The sequence below is a fragment of the Leucoraja erinacea genome, chromosome 4 (genome assembly GCF_028641065.1).
Source record: "Leucoraja erinacea ecotype New England chromosome 4, Leri_hhj_1, whole genome shotgun sequence".
In the NCBI taxonomy this organism is placed as follows: Eukaryota; Metazoa; Chordata; class Chondrichthyes; order Rajiformes; family Rajidae; genus Leucoraja; species Leucoraja erinaceus.
Genome location: NC_073380.1, coordinates 81,363,226 through 81,382,644, shown reverse-complemented (window position 1 = coordinate 81,382,644; position 19,419 = coordinate 81,363,226). Strand labels below are relative to the sequence as shown.

Here is a 19,419-nt window from a genome sequence, read left to right as displayed (position 1 = left end):
AAGTGGGCACCTATGGTATTTAGCTTAGTAAGGCTTTGTGTCTTTGTTTCTAAAACCATTCTTTGTATTACTTTTCTCTTGAAAATCTGCTCAGAACAGATAGAAAATGTAAAAAATATTAGGAAATATGGTATAAATAGACCAACACCAAACCGTTTCCTGTTTAAAAGCAAGATACTGCAGGTCTTGTGGCGGCGCGACTCGCGTTGCAGCGGCCCCTACAGCGTGTCTGTCTTTTTTTAATGTTATTGTTTAGTTAAATGTAGTTGTTCGTGTTTTTTAATACTGTGTAATGTGGGGGGCGGGGGGAAGGGGGAAACTTTAAAAAATCTCTTCCCTGCACGGGAAACCCGACCTTTTTCCTGTCGGGTCTCCGGTGTCGTTGGGGCCTAGCACTGTGGAGCGGCCTCCAGCCGGAACGACCTGGGGGCTCCATTCGCGGAGCCTGCGGACTTACCATCGTGGAGAGCGGTGGTGGCTCGCTGCTGCGGCCCGACCCCGGAGCTCGGAGTCTCCAGCCGCAGCTGCAGGCCGGTGGACTGTGATATCGGGAGCTCGCCGGTCCGGGTGGGAGACCGCTTTTCATAGCTCCCGCAACGCAACATCTCCAGCCCGTGTCGCGGGGTTGGAACGACCCAGAGGGGGGGCCGTACATCGCCCGGCGCGGCTTTGATGGCCGCGGGACTTTCCAACGCCTGCCAGGGGCTCCAACTGTGTGACATTTAGACCTGGAGCGGGGCCGTACATCACCCGGCACGGCCTTAAATGGCCATGGGACTTACCATCGCCCGCCTGGGGCTTCGACATCGGGAGAGAAATGGTGCAGGGGAGAGCAAAAATGTTGCCTTCCATCACAGTGAGGAGGAGATTCACTGTGATGGATGTTTGTGTGAATTGAATTGTTTGTAATATCTTGTAGGAATTGTCTTTGTTTGTATGGCTGTGGAAACGGAGTTTCGTTTGAGCCTCACTGAGGTTCAAATGACATGTAATAAATATTGTAATGTATTGTATATTGTGTTTGAAATCTGAAATAAAAATAGAAAATTGTGCAAATGTTCAGCAGATCGGGCAGCATGCAGAGAAAAAGAGAATTATACAGGTTTGGATTGATAACCCTTCAAAGTAATCACACATACTGCCTGACCTGCTCTATTTTTCCAACATTTTCTGTTATTTATTTCTTCTCCCCGAGATCTTGACTTGTCATTTGCAGATTTTTTAAAAAACTTGTTTCCCCTGCAGCAAGTGTGAACTATCGTTCTCATCCATTAAATGTCAGGAAGGTGAACACAACCCGATACGTTGCTTGGAACAAATGCCACATACATAGCAGAAACTCTTGTTTGTTTCATTTTAATCCTCTCACCTTTCAAAAAAGGGGGAAGCGCGAACAAGGCACTGGGTAATGCTTTTGCATCTACAGTTCGTAACATTTTAATCAGACCGGATTATCTAGAATATAAAAGTTAAAAGATATTTACTTGCATATTGTAACATTCTTCGGTTTTCTTGATCACAAGATTGATGGATGTTGATATTATTGTATTGAATTTAGATTTCAAGAAAGACAAATCTGGAGTGTACAACATGAGGGGACAGGAGAGGGGAAGGAGTTTAATTTCCTCAAATACTGACTAAAATAAAATGTGGAAAATCAGGAATTCTGTGAACACATATCGCTTTCAGTCATGGATGAGCAATTGGGAATTGATGTTTTGAGATAACTTATCCCAATAATAAACCAATACCCTACACTGTGGAATAGAACATATGATAGAGAACCCAAAGGTTAACCCTTTAGTCTGCACTCATTAGCAGCACAGATGTGCAACCTTGGTGTTACAGCTCATCGTGTTGGGAGTTATCCTTCAGCCTGAATTCATCATCTGTAATCTTGCCATCCCCATTCTGGTCCTGTTTGGAGAACATGTCCTCGATGATTTTCTCTGGAGAGAAACCAGGAGCCAGTTTCCCCTGACCGCTGTCCACTTGGGCCAGGATATATTTGGAGAACTGCAACAAAAAGCAAAAAAGGATATTAGAGGGAAATCCAAAATTGGAAGAACAGCTTCTGAGGCTGGATAATGTGCAGGAGCTTGTGTTATTTGGGACAGATACTCCTTCTCCTCAAGAGCTCCTAGATTCAATTCCCACTCCAAGACCTTGAGAAAATAAATCAAAAATCAGATGCTGGACATCTGAAATCAAGCCAGAAAATGCTAGAAATACTCAGTAGGTCTGGTTGCATTCGTCCAATGTAAGCATGTCGAGCTTAATATACAATTCATTTCCAGAATATTCTGTTCTCCTCCAGGTCATGATGGATTTAGACCCAGGGATAGAAACATAGAAACTAGGTGCAGGAGTAGGCCATTCTGCCCTTCGAGCCTGCACCTCCATTCAATATGATCATGGCTGATCATCCAACTCGGTATCCTGTACCTGCCTTCTCTCCATACCCCCTGATCTCTTAAGCCACAAGGGCCACATCTAACTCCCTCTTAAATATAGCCAATGAACTGGCCTCAACTACCTTCTGTGGCAAAGAGTTCCAGAGATTCACCACTCTGTGTGAAAAATGTTTTTCTGATCTCGGTCCTAAAGGATGTCCCCTCTATCCTCAAACTGTGACCCCTTATCCTGGACTTCCCCAACATCGGGAACAATCTTCCTGCATCTAGCCTGTCCAACCCCTTAACAATTTTGTAAGTTTCAATAAGATCCCCCCTCAATCTCCTAATTTCTAGCGAGTACAAGCCGAGTCTATCCAGTCTTTCTTCATATGAAAGTCCTGACATCCCAGGAATCAGTCTGGTGAACCTTCCCCTGTACTCCCTCTATGGCAAGAATGTCTTTCCTCAGATTTGGTGACCAAAACTGTACGCAATACTCCAGATGTGGTCTCACCAAGACCCTGTACAACTGCAGTAGAACCTCCCTGCTCCTATACTCAAATCCTTTTGCTATGAATGCTAACATACCATTCGCTTTCTTCACTGCCAGCTGCGCCTGCATGCCTACTTTCAATAATTGGTGTACCATGACACCCAGGTCTCGTTGCATCTCCCCTTTTCCTAATTGGCCACTGATCCTAATTGGATGAGGAAGGGATGGTGATATATATATGGTTTGAGATTAGGGGACTTAGATCAAAGCAATGTCTCTCTACCATTGCTGTTGGCATAGATCAAAATGAGAAATAACTCCTTCCCAAAGTAAAATATTGCAGGCACTGGAAATCTAGAATAATAAAATCAGAAAATGTAGGACATACAGCAGGTCAGACCAGTTGTGGCAGTTATGAAGACATATCATCCACTGAATTCCTACCTTTCTCCTCAGATGCTCCCCATCCTAATAAGCATTCCTTATAAGCCTTTCCCTATGTGGAGCAGAGGCAGCAGACATTCATCATGACATTTACATTAATGATGAGACGGAGTGCAGGAATTCTGAACCCCGTAGCAACTTCTCCCTTAATGTTAGTAAGAAAAAGGAGATAGTGATCGACTTCAGGAACCGAAGCAGTGCACACACACACACACACATACATTGATGGCGCCAAAGTAGCATCAAGTTCCCACGAATAAATATCACCAACTACGCTTACTGGACTAGCCATATCGAAGCAATGGCTAAGAAAGCACACCTCTACTTCCTTGGAAGGCTTAGATAGTTCGGCATGCCCCCATCAACCCTCAGTAGCTTCTTCAGATCCACCATAAAAAAAAGCTTTTTATCAGGATGCATCCAAGCCTGGTTTGGGATTAGCTCCATGCAAGACTGCAAGAATTTGCAGAGTTCAGAACATAGCCCCGACCTTCACACAAACCAACCTCTCTTCCATGGACTCTACCTACACTTCACACTGCCTTGGCGAGGCCACCAGCATAATAAAGGAACAGTCTCACCCCAGTCACTCTTCTCCTCTGAAGCATGGTGTACATATTTTGAAAACGCAAACTTTCGGATTCTGGGACAGTTTCTTCTCAGCTGTTATCAGGCAATTGAACCATCCTCTCACCAGCTAGATTGAGTCCTGACCTCCCATCTATCTCTGGAAACATTTGAACTATCTTTAATCAGACTTTATCTAGCACTAAACGATATTCCACCGGGTGGCGCCGTCAGCGATGCAGCCTCGCCAACAGTCCGTCTGGTTTTACTCTTTTTTTTGGGGGGTTTTGTGTGTTTTAAAATAATGTATTAATGTTCTTTGGTTTGTTTTATGTGGGAGGTTGGGGAGGGGGTCGGGGGAAACCTTTTTTCAACCTCCAACCTTGCCGGAGATGCGATTGTTTACCGGATCATATATCAGGTCGTTCTGCGGCCAAACATCATGGAACTGGCGGCCTTGCTCTGGACTGACATTGAGCCCCACCACAGGGCCGTGGACTTACCATAACAGCCTGCGATCCCTTGCCTGGGATCGATGCTCCAACTGCGGCCTGCGGATTTCACCATGAGGAGCTCGCTGTCTCGGGTAGAGGCTGATGTTGGGAAGTTCCAGTCGCAGAAGGTTTCGACCAGTCCCGACCCGGGGTAGATCGCCCGGCACGGGGGAGCTGAGATCCCCCCCCCCCGTTGCAGGAGTTTGATCGTCCCGTCAACGGAAGGCTCGAGGCCCCCGACCGCGGGACGACAAAGAAGGGATGAGATTTAATTTTTTTTTGCCTTCAATCACAGTGAGGAATGTGCAGGAGTCACTGTGGTGAATGTTTATGTTAAAATGTATTTTGTGTGTTTCGTTGTTTTTTTATTGGTATGACTTTACGACAAATCAAATTCCTCAAGTTACAAAACATACTTGGCTAATAAAGTAATTATGATTATGATGATATACCCAGGACAGCTTTCATTTACTGGCAACACTGGTTGTCAATAGGGCAAGTATTCCACGGCAAATCACTGCTACAGCTCCATAGTAAACACAGCATGAAAAGGGACACAAATGCAGACTGAATCTAAACCACTTCTTCTGACATAGCTTTGAGAATATCGTTAGTTTGTTTTAACAAAGTAAATAATGCACTACTACTTAAACTGACACCACGATGTATCTTGGCTAAGATGAGAATGTATAAACATATTCAAACTTCATTAACTAAGCTTCAGCAAGCACATGGACATTTTAAAAGTATTTTCCTCCTCTGGGGCTCGACAGTCTTGCACTGATGTTGGCTTGGTCCTACCGGGGCAGGTGCCGAGTTGTCCAAGTCTCAGGTAAGGGTTTACAAGTCAAACTAGAGTCCAACCATGAAGGCAGATAGCGAGATGCTTCTTTAATGTTTGCATTGCAAATTCTTAGAATTGTGGCTGCTGGCCATTAGTACATTTGAGGTTGATAATTTATAGGCCACCCAGGATTTGAGAATTAGACAGAATGTGGAGGTCGACAATGAGCTAAGGTCGGGTTGAGTTTCAGGAAAGTCTCAAAGTCCCAGTCTGCCTCGTGCTGCTTTCACATCATTACATAACAAACTCTTTGTACAAACGTTGGAGAGTGGGATGAAGCACAGCATTCCCCTGACATGTACCTTCACTCTCTCAAACCGGCAACCTTACACGGCAGACTGAGAGTGGTGAAACCAATGTAAAACTCACACAACACAAACACCAGACCAAATCCTCACAATCTTAGACAAGCATTTCCACTGCATTAAATTCAACTCAACCTTCTCTTTCCTCTTCTACGCAACCCCCACACACTATTATTCTTCTACCCAAATCCCACCCTATCCCCATACGTCCCCATCCCTCTACCATCTAAGGTATACCATATCCCCTCACTCATCCGTCATCCTACCCCATCCACATCCAATCCATACACATCCCATCTACAACCCATTATTCCCCAACCCACCCTCCCCATCCTTTCCCCTTCTTACCATCCCATAAATGCTACCCCCCCCCCCCCCCCCCCCCCCCCCTTTACGCTGCTGCTCCTTTGAACTAGTGTTCATTTTACCTCTTCTGGAGTGACTTCCTTGTTGTCATCCTTGTCTATCTCCTGGAAGATGTCTGGTGACACCTCTTTGTTCCAAACAAACATGTAACCCTCCGGGAGTCCGGACACCAGCTCGATCAGTTCCACATCAAAAATAAGCACCGCACTGCCAGGTACCTCTCCCACTGTAGGACAGGAGACAAGAGAAAGTCAAAAACAGCAAAGAAAGCGAATGATATGTCAGCACTCATAGCAAAAGGATTTGAGTATTGAGAAAATATTTGATTTGAGGTTCTACTACAGTTGTACAGGGTCTTGGTGAGGCCACACCTGGAGTATTGCATACAGTTTTGGTCTCCTAATTCTTGCCGTAGAGGGAGTACAGAGAAGGTTCACCAGACTGATTCCTGGGATGTCAGGACTTTCATATGAAGAAAGACTGGATAGACTCGGCTTGTACTCGCTAGAATTTAGAAGATTGAGGGGGGATCTTATAGAAACTTACAAAATTGTTAAGGGGTTGGACAGGCTAGATGCAGGAAGATTGTTCCCAATATCGGGGAAGTCTAGAACAAGGGGTCACAGTTTAAGGATAAAGGGGAAATCTTTTAGGACTGAGATGAGAAAAACATTTTTTAGACAGAGAGTGGTGAATCTCTGGAATTCTCTGCCACAGAATGTAGTTGAGGCCAGTTCATTGGCTATATTTAAGAGGGAGTTAGATGTGGCCCTTGTGGCAAAAGGGGTCAGGGGTTATGGAGAGAAGGCAGGTACAGGATACGGAGTTGGATGATCAGCCATGATCATATTGAATGGCGGTGCAGAATAGCATCGATCAAACACCCATGCTATAGTCACTCCTGGCAACGTACACTTTAATCTCAACAATATGAGGCATCTCACATCACATTCCCTCCAGTGCTGACTCCTGCAACCACACAGAACATTTCCTGTGACTGAGTGATGTGGGGAGAGGAGATCAGAATGAGCACTTACTGGTAACATCCAGAAATTAGTTATCTGAAGTGTCAGTACATTGGAGCATGGAACATTCCTGCTCAGTGTGACCTGTGTAATAATCATATTTATGCTATAAATCATGACAATTTCAGTAACTGACCTGGGAAACAAATGACATATTCAGTAGGTTAATAGAATAAGCGGTTGGAGAAAATACTGCAGGGATTGTGATTGATGAGGTGACAACCTATCAGGGGAGTTCTCATCTGATGTATTACTCTTCGAAGGGCCAAGCGGACTCCCATGTTATAATGCAGGGGTTGTGCTAATCGGTCTCACAGAGACCACTATTAATCAGGAGAGTGACTGGGCATGTCACAAATAATGTCAATCACACCTGAGATTTGCTTGTGTTTGATCATGCTTACAACCAATGATCGTTTTAAATTACCGGTAATCATTATTTGTGGTGTCTGTTCTCACAATGAAGGGTCTGAGACTAAACCAAAGCAATAACTTGTTACATACCAACCCCTCTCTCTCCATAGCCCAAGTGAGGTGGGATTACGATAGTCCGTCTCTCTTCAACGCACATGTCTCTGAGACCCATGTCCATCCCAATGACCACTTGACCAGATCCCAGGACAATGTTGTACGTTTTTCCATAGTTGTGACTGAAAGAAATTGGCTTTCATGAATGGCAATTAGTCATAGAATCGTAGCGGGCTAGAGCACAGTAGGCCCTTCAGCCCACCAAGTCTGTGCCAACCATCAGGCTACCACATTATCTCTGCACATCCCTCTAAGCCTTTGAAGATTGGCCTCCGAGAAGCAGAAATAGGCCGAACAGCTGAATGTAGTTAACCAGCAATATCAGTCACTTCTTCCAATACCCTCACCACACACCAGGTAAACAGCTGCGATATCATCTTCCCACAGTTACTGCTGGACTTCAGGTTTAATTACTCGCCCTCGTAGCATTCAAAGGGATGAAGGGGGAGAAAGGGACAGAGGGATAGAAAGGCTGAAGGCAGGGAGAAAGGCAGGGAGAGAGGAGAGGGAGAGAATGTTGGAAGAAAGAGCGAGGGGAGAGAGGGAGAGGGTGCAAGAGAAAAGGATGAGAGAGAAAAATGAAACAAAATCATGTCACCGCCCACAGAGTCCCATGAACAGTTCCAGGAGTCCCCATTCCGCGGACACCCCCACCTCCACCCGGCACTGCGGACACAAACCACGCTCTCCCCACAGACCCCGCAAAACCGGCAAGCCCCCAGTGTGGCTCAGGAGGCCCCACCCACCTCCTTCCAGTCTCCTCCTTCCTCTCGTGTTCGGCACTGCAGATCCCTCCCCCCCTGTACCCACTGTCGTGGACCGTGTCAGCTAATCCAGGACTGAGGTTGCAGTACACATATAGGGTTAACATTCTGGAGGCGGAGCACACGCCCACGTCTTGGACCCGATCCAAGAACATCTGTTCTTAAGTGTCACCAGATTGCTGAGCTTCCACATCAGCAGAATGAAGCCCTCAGGCGGAGAGGGGGGAGGGGGGAGGAAGAATTCATGCCACGGAAACAAAAATCAACGAGTAATCCAGGTGATCCAGAGCCCATCTCATTGAATCAACCACTGGGTCATATTACACCAGGGCAGGCCATCTTTGCGTTCCCTCAAATCACAGTCCTAATTCGGCAGATTCTGTGTTGGTCAGACTTGCCTCTCCGCCTGTCTCAGGCTTAATTACCTCCTCCCTGGCACTGCGCAGCCATCCGAGTTCATTGGTCTACACCCTGTAGAAACACCATGAAACACCCTTTGTTCCATCAGTTCATCCTGCACTTCTCTGCCACTGAATATCATTAGTTTTTCCTCTGTCCCTGTTTTGTTGCAGGCTTTCAGCTCCAAAACATTAACCCTGTTTCTCCATCCAGAGATGATGCCCGAGCTGTTTCCAACATTTTCGGTTTTTGTTTCAGATTCCCATCATCTGCAGTTTTTATTTTGACCTTCGTTTTACGGCCATTTTCCAATATCTCAGAATCTATGACTATCACAAATCTATCAATCTGGATTTAAAGTAACAGTCTACCTGGCATTAGTTGCTGATGGTGGAGGAGAGCTCTATTTACCACCCACATGTTGGAGTGTTTCCACTCCAGTGAAAAAGTATTTCACTGTATCTTGGTATACGTGATAATAAATTCCAAAGTTCACCAGGAAACCTGGTCTCTGACCAGCATAAAACATCATCTCCATTCACGCTCTCAGCTCCTCGCTTCTAGTAACTAAATCACCACAACCAGTTACATTCCCGGGGAAACAAACTTAGATTGTGAAATATTTGCTTTAATATTGGGTCTTGGGGTAGAGGTATCATCCTGTACATGAAGGCTGCGCCCTCCGCAAGGCTAGAATTTTGTTGGGTTCAGCACTGCTCTGTGTAATCCAGTTTAGTTTAGAGATACAACGCGGAAACATCCCTGTACATCAACGCTATCTACACACAATAGGAACAATTTTCACGTACAAAGTAGCCAATGAACCTGTATGACTGTAGTGTGGGAGGAAACCAAAGATCTCGGAGAAAACCCACACAGTCACGGGGAGAACGTACAAACTCCATACAGACAGCACGCGTAGTCGGGATTGAACCCGGGTCTCTGGTGCTGCAAGAGCTGTAAGGCAGCAACTCTACCGCTGCCCCACCATACTGGCCATCGTCCTGCTGCAACGCTTCTCCCTCTCGTCCAGAGCACAGACGGGGCAGCATCCTGATAGCTGTTGTGATCATTTTCACCACCAGTCAATCACATTTTAAATGAAAATCAAGATTTGTAGATGCTAGAAATTAGAAATAAAACCAGAAAATGCTATTGATCCTCTGCAGGGCAGGTTTTGATTTAGTGCGGCTTTTTACTAAGTCCAGGACTTAGCTTTAGCACTGTGACTGGTGTAAGACCACGACAGTCTACCTGCCAACCGTTTACAAAGGAAAAGCAATACTTACGTTGAATCTAACCGTGTCCCATCCATTAGTGTGGCGTTAAAATGGTACTTGATGTAATCTCCTTTCTTGCTTCGTGCGGTACAGTTGCTGGGCTTATGGTTGGTTTGGATCTCGACTTTATCGGATGGGTTGTGTGCATCGATCAAATGGATGTGAAAGACAAGGACAGCAGAGCCAGGGATACTTCCAACTACATACGGGAAACAGGGGATCAGAGCGACACCAGTCAATGGTCAAGAAAACATTTCTCATCACAAGTTTCTGTGCAAGTCTATTCAAATCATAACTAGTTCTGTTGGGTTTAAGGACCTCCATTTAATGTTTCATGTGTCATTCCTAACTGTCACTGTATGTCATGTTGTCACTTGCGGGCGGAGCACCAAGGCAAACTCCTTGTATGTGGATACTTGGCTAATAAACTCAAACACACACACATTTGTTCCCAGTTGTGAACCTAGTGAAATCTTGGAAAAATATGGTCTTCCTAGGAAGTGGGAGTTATGGAAGTAACACTACCTATGTTATTCAGACATAAATATGTAAAAAACTCCGATAACCCAGTATCTAATTTTTTGGAAATCTGATCATGGATCACTATTATCCGTTTACCGCTCCCTTTTTAAACTCACTAGAACCTAATTTCTTGCTCTCCATTTAAACACATTGGGTGCACTGGAGAATGTTTTTACTCCTGTGCAAGACCCCAAAAAGGTGACGTGTAAATGTGTTTAATAGGAGTAACATCCGAAAGGATGGAAGACCTGCCACTCCGCAACATCAGATTCAGATTAGTTTATTGTCGAACACCAGGGTGCAATGAACAATTTTGTTGGCATCATGCTCAGAGTAAAGTATATGTGGTAATGATAGATATAATATAATAATGAATGGAGAGGGGGAGGGGGAGAGAGGGGGAGATGGGGAGGGGGGAGGGGGGGGGGGGGAGAGGGGGGGGGGAGGGAGGGGGGAGAGGGAGAGAGAGAGAGGAGGGAGAGAGAGAGAGAGGGAGGGGGGGAGATAGGCAGAGAGAGAGAGAGAGGGGGAGAGAGAGACATGGAGGGAGAGAGGGGGGGAGAGGGGAGAGAGGAGGGAGGGGAGAGAGAGGGGGAGGGGGAGAGGGGGGGGGAGGGGGGGAGAGAGGGGGGGGGAGAGAGGAGGAAGGGGAGAGGAGAGAGGGGAGGCAGAGAGAGAGAGAGGGGGGAAGGGAAGGAGAGGGGGAGAGAGGGGGGAGGGGGAGAGAGGGGGAGGAGATGGGGAGGGGGGGGGGAAGGGGGAGGGAGGTGGAGAGGGGAGGGAGAGTAGGGGGAGAGAGAGGGGGGGGGATGGGGGAGGAAGGGGGACAGGAGGGGGGAGATGGCGGACTTGAACTTGGCGAGCGGACGGCGCGGGCAGGGCCGACTGCGAGTGGGCGGCGGGCCTTGGCAGCTCTTGGAACCTCTGAAGTCCTCGGAAGCCCAACCAAATTACTGCATGTTCAGCGGCTTCAATCCAGAGCCCTGGGGGGGGGGGTTGAAAACTCTGCGCAGCTGGCCGCGAGGATCAGTGCCATTGCGACGTCATCAGCTCGTTAGCTTCAAAATATATCTCAGATTTGTGAATGATTTTAATTAAAAAACTCAAGAAATTATGAATCAAATTTTCAGACGAGGCGATTTTCGAGACCATGAGGTAAATCTCAATCGGAATATGTAAAAATGTCACCGTTGCCGCGTTGTGTTTTCGAGGAGATGTGAATCACAGAAAAACACACAAATACACACACACAGATACATCCACATCCAACATCAGTTTTGTAAATTTATTGATTGATGAGGGGCATACTTAGGATATAAAGTCTGAGCCTTTTCCCCAGAATAGGGGAGCCTAGAAAGAGAGTACACAGGTTTAAAATGAGAGGAGAGAGATTTAAAGGACATCTCAAAGGTAAGTTATGCATACAGAGCATTGTGGACAAGCTGTCCGAAGAGGAACGGAGGCAAATATAATTACAGCTTTTAAAAAGTGTTTGTACAGGTAACTTGGATGGGAAAGGTGTCGAGTGTTATGGGCCTAATGCAAGCAAATGGGATCAGCACAGATAGGCATCACGGTGGGCATGAACAAGGTGGATCGAAAGGCTGTCTGAGCTCCACAATTAAATTAAATTGTCCTTCTCTGGATTAACCCAACGTTTAACATCAAAGCTGTTTGTTTGATATACTATTTTGATATAATTTCTAGGCTAATATCTCTTCCAAAGAAATAAAATGGAATCTCTGGCAGAAATGCAGGATGGTAATATAATCAGGACGGTCAATTCATGATGTCAGACTCTACTCATTCAACACACGTGTCTGTAATGTATTGTGTGTAGCCAAGTTATACTGCTCACAGCAAATCAGTCCAGGTGGCACCGCAGTCGACATGGGTGAGAAGGACCCATTGCTGTGTTGTATGATTCTATGATACTGGATCAGTAAAGTGACAGCCATTTAAGGGGTCACCATAATAGCAGGAAAATAAACAACATTAAATAAAGTCAAAACCTAGCCAAGACCAATTATTAACTTGCACGAAATGAAAAGGTTTAAGGAATTTTACATGAACCCATTTCTAAATTGTACTTACTTACACCCTCTTCACCATACCCCAGGTGAGGAGGAATTACAATGGTCCTCCACTCTCCAATACACACATCCAGCAACCCTGCTTCCATTCCAGCAATCACCTGGCCAATCCCCACGTAGGTGTTATAGGTATGATTCCGGGAATAACTGGAAAAGAACCGGATAATGTTGGCCAGCAAGGTCTTTAAGGGACAATTGGAAGGGAACAGCTATCCATATTGGATCACATTTGTACCCATCCCCCTATCTAGTCTGAATCTGTACCCACTCCCACCTTGGTACACAAAAATGCTGGAGAAAATCAGCGGGTGCAGCAGCATCTATGGAGCGAAGGAAATAGGCGACGTTTCGGGCCGAAACCCTTCTTCAGACTTCGGCCCGAAACGTTGCCTATCTCCTTCGCTCCATAGATGCTGCTGCACCCGCTGAGTTTCTCCAGCATTTTTGTGTACCTTCGATCTTCCAGCATCTGCAGTTCCTTCTTGACCCCTCCCACCTTGGTCCACATTTGTTCCCACACCTGCTCCACCACATTTGAATTGCTCCATTCTGCTCATACCACTTCTGTACCCTTTGTCTTCTACCCGCTACAGATCTGTACCAACCCCTCCCCAGTCCACATTTGTTTTCCACACTTGTAATACTCTCCCATCCCTCTCCCATCCACATTTGTACCCTTCTCCATGACCCACCTTTGCACCCATGTTACCCCAGATGGCTCACATCTTTTCACTTCAACCCCACCCCCCTTAAACCACATCCATACACATTCCCTCGGTTCCACACGTGCAATCCCACCGCACTGGACCACATATATATCCCCACAATTCCACATCTGTTACAACACCTCACCTGTATGCCACCCGTCCACATCTGTACCCCCCACAGATCCACCGCCCAATCCCCCCCAGTCAACCACATCTGACACCTGCGCAAGACCAGCTGCAAACCACCCCCACCGCACTACACTTATAAATCATTCTCACCAGTAAACATCCGTAACCCACTCCACCAGTCCATATCTGTACTCCGACCTCCCCACTAGACACATCTGAAATACGCCCCCCCCCCAATCCCCCCACCCGCAACTGGTCCACATGGGGAGTCTCTCAATTTCAGACTGCAGCTGACCTCGATTCTAATCCTCCACCCATGGCAGACTCAAGTCAAGTATTATCACCAGCATCCCGGGGCTCCAGTGGGAAGTTGAGCAAGTTGGCCCATGGGCCAGGCTAGGTTCCCAGGTTTTATTCAACACTGACCCGGGCAGAAGATGCATCTTCTCAAACTCGGCAACACATGACCTTCACCCGGCCCATTCATCTAGATACCAGAACAACAATGAGATGCTGAAACATGTTTAAACATTACCTGGAATCAAACAGAGTGCCATCCATAAGGGTGGCGTTGTAGTGATATCTCACAAAGTCTCCTGACTTAGTCTTCCTGGGGCAGGGATTGGGCACAAATTCCTGCTCAATGGCTATGCTGTCTTTTGGATTGTGGAAATCGATCAAATTCACCCGGAAGATTAGAGTAGCTTGCGGAGGAATATCCTTTCCTGTTATATTAAAAGTAGAGAAGAAATTTACACAGAGGTACAAATAAACCAGCTACAACCAAATACCAAAGCAAACACAGCTTCCTCCCCCAAATTTACACCAGTCCTGATAATGCATATCTGTTAAAAAATGCAAAGTCTATTTAAAAAACAATTCAACACTAAATTCAGTTTACATGGAAGGTGGCGGCAGTTAGCTCTCCCTAAAATTCTTCCTCACCCAGCATTAACCAATGTATCTTTGTTTTTACAAAGGTCCAAAATGCTCTAGTCCCTCCCTCTCTCCTTGACCCCCACCAGTTCCTACACCCCTCCATATTTCTGTCGCTTCCTCCAGCCGCTGCACCACTCCATATTCTGTAACACCCTCCAAACCCTACACCCCTCCCTTCGTAACCCTTCTGGCCACTACATCCCTCCCTATGCATGTAACCCTGTCTGGTCCCTACACCCTTCTATACCTCGTTAATCCCCCTCCAGTGATTACACCACTCCCTATCTCTGTAACCACTTCTAAACCCCATACCCCATTCCAATCCTGCCCTCACCCATCCTTCTCGTCACCAAATTTATTAACTCTCTCATTGGATGTTGTCCCTTTACCGCCTGGGCCTCAAGCACTGGGATCTCTCTCTAATTTTCTGTCCCTCTTGCTTTCCCTCAAGTCAAGAAAAATTGTGTCCATTTGTCCCAAAGTTTCCAAAGTGACTCGCTGTCAATTTTGGTTTGATAATGCCACATAAAGTGAATTATTTTATTTTGCTGCATTAATGTTGCTACAGAATTGTTGTTAATATATCTATTCAACACACTATGAACATTTCTGAGTACGGTCATCATCTCCACCACAACTGGGAAGTTGAATTCAGAGACTTGTCCAAGCTGATGTACATTGAGTTTCATGCAGTGGGCTAGTCATTGCCTGAGGCCATTGGTGGGCTTACCATCTCCTCCATCTCCGTAGCCCAGGAAAGGGGGGATGGTGATGGTCCTTCTCTCCCCCATGCACATGCCCAACAGCCCTTCATCCATGCCTGGAATCAGCCAGCCGATTCCAATGTAGGTGTCATAGGTCTGCTGGCGAGTGTGGCTACAGAAACAAGACCTGGATGTGAGGACAAGCAGACCAAACCCAGCTCCAACAAGTCAGCAGCTCAAAGATTAATAACAGCAGCACGAGGCCTGCTGCAGCAACGGGTGCCACATGAGTTAGTACCTGGAATCAAAGAGAGTGCCATCAAGAAGGGTTCCATTGTAGTGGTAGCGGACAAAGTCAGACACCTGCACCAGGCGACTGCAGTTCTCCGGTTTATAGTGCACATCAATCTTCACCTTATCATCAGGGTTCCAGATATCAAGCATCAACACATCAAAGAACAAGGTGGCATCGGGTGGAATTGTATCAGCTGCACATCACAAATAATACGGTTAGTCCTGGCATGCTCCTACTGAGGTTTTACAGGGAATGTGCCATAGAATTGGCAGATTGATACCAGCACTTACATAGAAAACATAGAAACATAGAAAATATGTGCAGGAGGAGGCCATTCGGCCCATCGAGCCAGCACCGCCATTCATTGTGATCCTGGCTGATTGTCCCCTATCAATAACCCGTGCCTGCCTTCTCCCCATATCCCTTGACTCCACTAGCCCCTAGAGCTCTATCTATCTAAGGTTACATTGTAAGGACAGGCCATGGAAATACTATTTGCATTACTTAGTGTAAGAGGTTAACGGGGGTGGGCAGGGGGGGTGGGGTGGGAGGAAGAATCTAGTCAAGGAATTTAAAATCATAGAAATGAGATCTGTAGATCTTCATTAATTATTCAAGTAATATGGAGGAAAGACAGGAAGCAGCGGCAGGTGCAGATAACCTGGCTGAATGGTAAGATATGTTCAAACAGCCTTCCATGTACCAAAGCAAGAGATCCAAAGTAAGGTCTTCTACAATAAATGTAAAATGGCAAAGACACTTACACAATCCTTCTTTGCCATAGGCCAGTTGAGGGGGCACCTTTATGAAGCGTCTTTCATTCACACACATCCCAATCAGAGCTTTATCCATCCCAGCAATGAGTCGGCCTTTCCCCACAAACACATCGTGAGTGGAACTTCGATCATAACTGCAAGAGAGACAGAATTAGGGAAACTTCAAACATAACATAACAAGACAGAGTTCAAAGATTCTTAGACATGCGCAGTGAAAGCAAAAACCTAACAAAGCAATAAAAGTGAAAAATCAGTAACCTCCGAGCATAAATATTTCACTCTTGACTCTGGGTGGTTATTGGGCATCCCTTATTGCCCTTGAAAATATGATGGTGCTCTTCCTTCAGGAACTGATGCAGGATTTGACATGAAGCTGCACCCATATTGATGATGAGAGAAAATTTAAGGACATGGACCAGAGATGAAGTAGGACTGGCAATATATTTCCAAGTCAGAATGGTTTGTCAGACTGAGGAACCTGGCGGTAGACATTTGCTTTCAGAGGAAGCTGGCAAGGATGGTTCAATGACTTGTAGTGTAATTAGTAGACTGTACACATCTCAGCCACACTGAAAGTTTGCTTTGAGTGTTTGACAGTGTTTCAGGCAATTGTCCTTGATGCCATCAGGGTTCTGGAGAGTTGATCTTTATTCACGCAAGTAGAGGAAATTCCATTAACCTCCTAATAGTGCCAATAGACAATGAACAAAATGTGCAGGAGTAGGCCATTCGGCCCTTCGAGCCAGCACCGCCATTCACTGTGATCATGTCATCCCTGCTAGGGTCTCTTTCCAGTCAACTTTGGCCAGCTCCTCCCTCATGCTCCTTAGCCCCCTTTGCTCAACTGTAATACTGACACCTCCGATTTTCCCTTCTCCCTCTCAAATTGTAGATTAAAACATCATATTATGGTCAGTCCCTCCTAATGGCTCCTTTACCATGAGTCCCCTTATCAAATCTGGTTCATTACGCAACACTAAATACAGAATTGCCTTCTCCCTGTTAGGCTCCAGTACAAGCTGCTCTAAGAATCCATCTCGGAGGCACTCCACAAACTCCCTTTCTTGAGATCCAGTATCAACCTGATTTTCCCAGTCTACCTGCATGTTGAATCTTCCATAACCATGCCAATTTTAACTCTTGATTCAACTTGCACCCTATATCCAGGCTACTGTTTGGGGGCCTGTTGATGTCCCATTAGGGTGTTTTTACCCTTTCAATTCCTCAGTTCTATCTATACTGACTCTACATCTCCTGATTCAATGTCACCCCTCGCAAGGGACTGAATTTCATTCCTTACCAACAGAGCTACCCCACCTCTCTGCCCACCAGGCTGTCTTTTCGACAGGACGTATACCCCAGAATATTTAGTTCCCAACCCTGACCCTTGTGAAGCCATGTCTCTGTAATTTCCACAACATTATACTTGCCAATTTCTAACTGAGCCTCAAGCTCAACCATTTAATTTCTTATACTTCGCACATTCATATACAACACTTTAACTTCACTTTCACTATTGCCCCTGATCTTACTCTCTTATCCCTTCTCGAGCTTTCCTTCCCATTAATTCGGGAGTATTTGAAACTTTTCCTGTACTCACTCCCTCTTTAACTCCATGTTTATACTCCCTGTAGACAGTGCACAGGCATTGAGTTATCACTTGCTGTAGGACAACAGCTTAACTTGCTCTTGTTGGCACTGTGTATATGTAACTAATCCAATTGAGTTTCTCATCAATCATGACCTCCAGTATATTGTCGATGGGTACACAATGAAGGTAATACTATTGAATTTCAAAGCTAGGTGTTAGGATCTCTGTTGAACATGGTTATTGCCTGCCATTTCTGCCAGGCAAATGTAACTTGTTAGTAATCAGCCTATGTTGGTTTTGTTCAAGGTTATTTGGATCTTGGTGCATGCCGGCACAATCGGCTTCAATGTGCGAGTTGTGAATGAAATTGAACATTGTGCAACCTTCTAGTGCTGTCTGCGTGGAGTTTATATTCTCCCTGTGACCATGTGGGTTCCCCTCATCTGCGGGTGCCTTGATTGCCACCCACTTCCCAATGATATGCAGGCCGTTAATACACAATAGACAAAAGGTGCAGGAGTAGGCCATTCGGCCCTTCGAGCCAGCACCGTTGGCCATTCAATGTGATCGTGGCTGATCATCCCCAATCAGAATAGATTAATCAGAACAGTTTAAATTCCATTTGGAATATTTTGGAGGACCAAGAAACCAAGAACCAAGAATTGAATTGAACTGAACACTGTAAATTGCCTCTGATATAAATGCGTGTTGATACCAATGTGAACAGGCGGATAAAATAGGGTTAAAGGAAAACGAATTAGGGAATGGGATAGGTAGGATTGCTCTGAGAATTGTCATGTACTCAATGGATTGTATTGTATGGAAATATAGATAATGATAGAAGAAAGTTCATTGATGAAGCTGCTGGAGATGGTTGAACCTTGGATGTAGCCTCATTGATCTCTGGCAATGATGTATGGGATTGGAATGATCATCTTCCAACAATCATAATCATCTTCCTTTGTGTTAGATGTGACCCCGGCCATTGGGATCTTTCCCTTTGACACCCATTGACTTTGGTTTTTATCAGGGCTCCTTGAAATCTCCCTCAGTGGAATGTTGCCCTGAGGCCATGAACAATCACTCTCACCTCACCTCTGGAATTCAGATCTTTGGAACATGTTTGAACTGGCTGTGATGTCTGTAGTCGAGTGATTAAACGCAAACTATACAGGTTATGGACTAGTTATTGGCACTTCATTATACTACGACCATCTTCCATCACTTTCCAAATGAGGGTGGGTAATAAATGAACACTGCCACATGGACACTATTATATACCCGCGCTCCCTTCAATCCCAGTTCCACAACGGTGGGACGGGGCCGGGATTCGGACATGGTTTGTGCCCCAGCATCTCTTCGCCCACCCCAGCCAAGTGATCTATCTGCCCGGACCCAGAATCTCTACAGAAATGGGATCTCCGCGGTTCCAGGCGGGAGCGGGAGTGGGAGCGGTACCTGGAGTCGAAGCGCCGGCCGCCTTCCAGAGTTCCCAAGTAATGATAGCGGACGAAATCCCCCGCCTCCGCCGCCCGCACGCACTCCCGTGGCTCGAACCGCTTCTCCACCACCACATCATTCAGCGGCACCGGCGGCGCGTTCGCCGCCACCCCGACCAGCAACGCGGTCACCAGCACCAACTTCAGCCCGTCGTCCATCATTCCACCCTTGCGACCCCCTCACTGGCGACGTGGGCGCGGGGCGGGGGCGGGGGCTCCTCGGAGGCGGAATCACCGTCGTCTGTCCAATGGGATGGGT

At 46.2% G+C, this 19,419-nt stretch overlaps 1 protein-coding gene across 1 annotated transcript; it reads right to left on the bottom strand.

Annotated features, from left to right (window-relative positions):
* Positions 1-1,342: 1,342 nt before the first annotated feature.
* On the bottom strand, positions 1,343-19,368 carry fkbp9 (FKBP prolyl isomerase 9). The gene is made up of 10 exons (XM_055634655.1): positions 19,120-19,368; positions 16,059-16,204; positions 15,298-15,487; positions 15,026-15,171; positions 13,892-14,081; positions 12,522-12,667; positions 9,915-10,104; positions 7,439-7,584; positions 5,972-6,135; positions 1,343-2,016 (listed from the first exon to the last, which is right to left on the bottom strand). The coding sequence occupies exons 1-10, from the start codon at positions 19,320-19,322 to the stop codon at positions 1,843-1,845; spliced, it is 1,695 nt and encodes a 564-aa protein (XP_055490630.1). The 5' UTR covers positions 19,323-19,368; the 3' UTR covers positions 1,343-1,842.
* Between the last annotated feature and the right edge of the window lie 51 nt (positions 19,369-19,419).

Bases quoted from the DNA above. Each gene is read 5' to 3' on its own strand.
- fkbp9 (XM_055634655.1), bottom strand. From the start codon at position 19,322: ATGATGGACGACGGGCTGAAGTTGGTGCTGGTGACCGCGTTGCTGGTC. The intron at 12,668-13,891 runs GTAATGTTTAAA...GTTCTTTTCCAG, and splicing joins GGCACTCTGTTTGATTCCAG to TTATTCCCGGAATCATACCT. The intron at 2,017-5,971 runs GTAAAATGAACA...TTTTTGTTGCAG, and splicing joins AGGAAGTCACTCCAGAAGAG to TTCTCCAAATATATCCTGGC.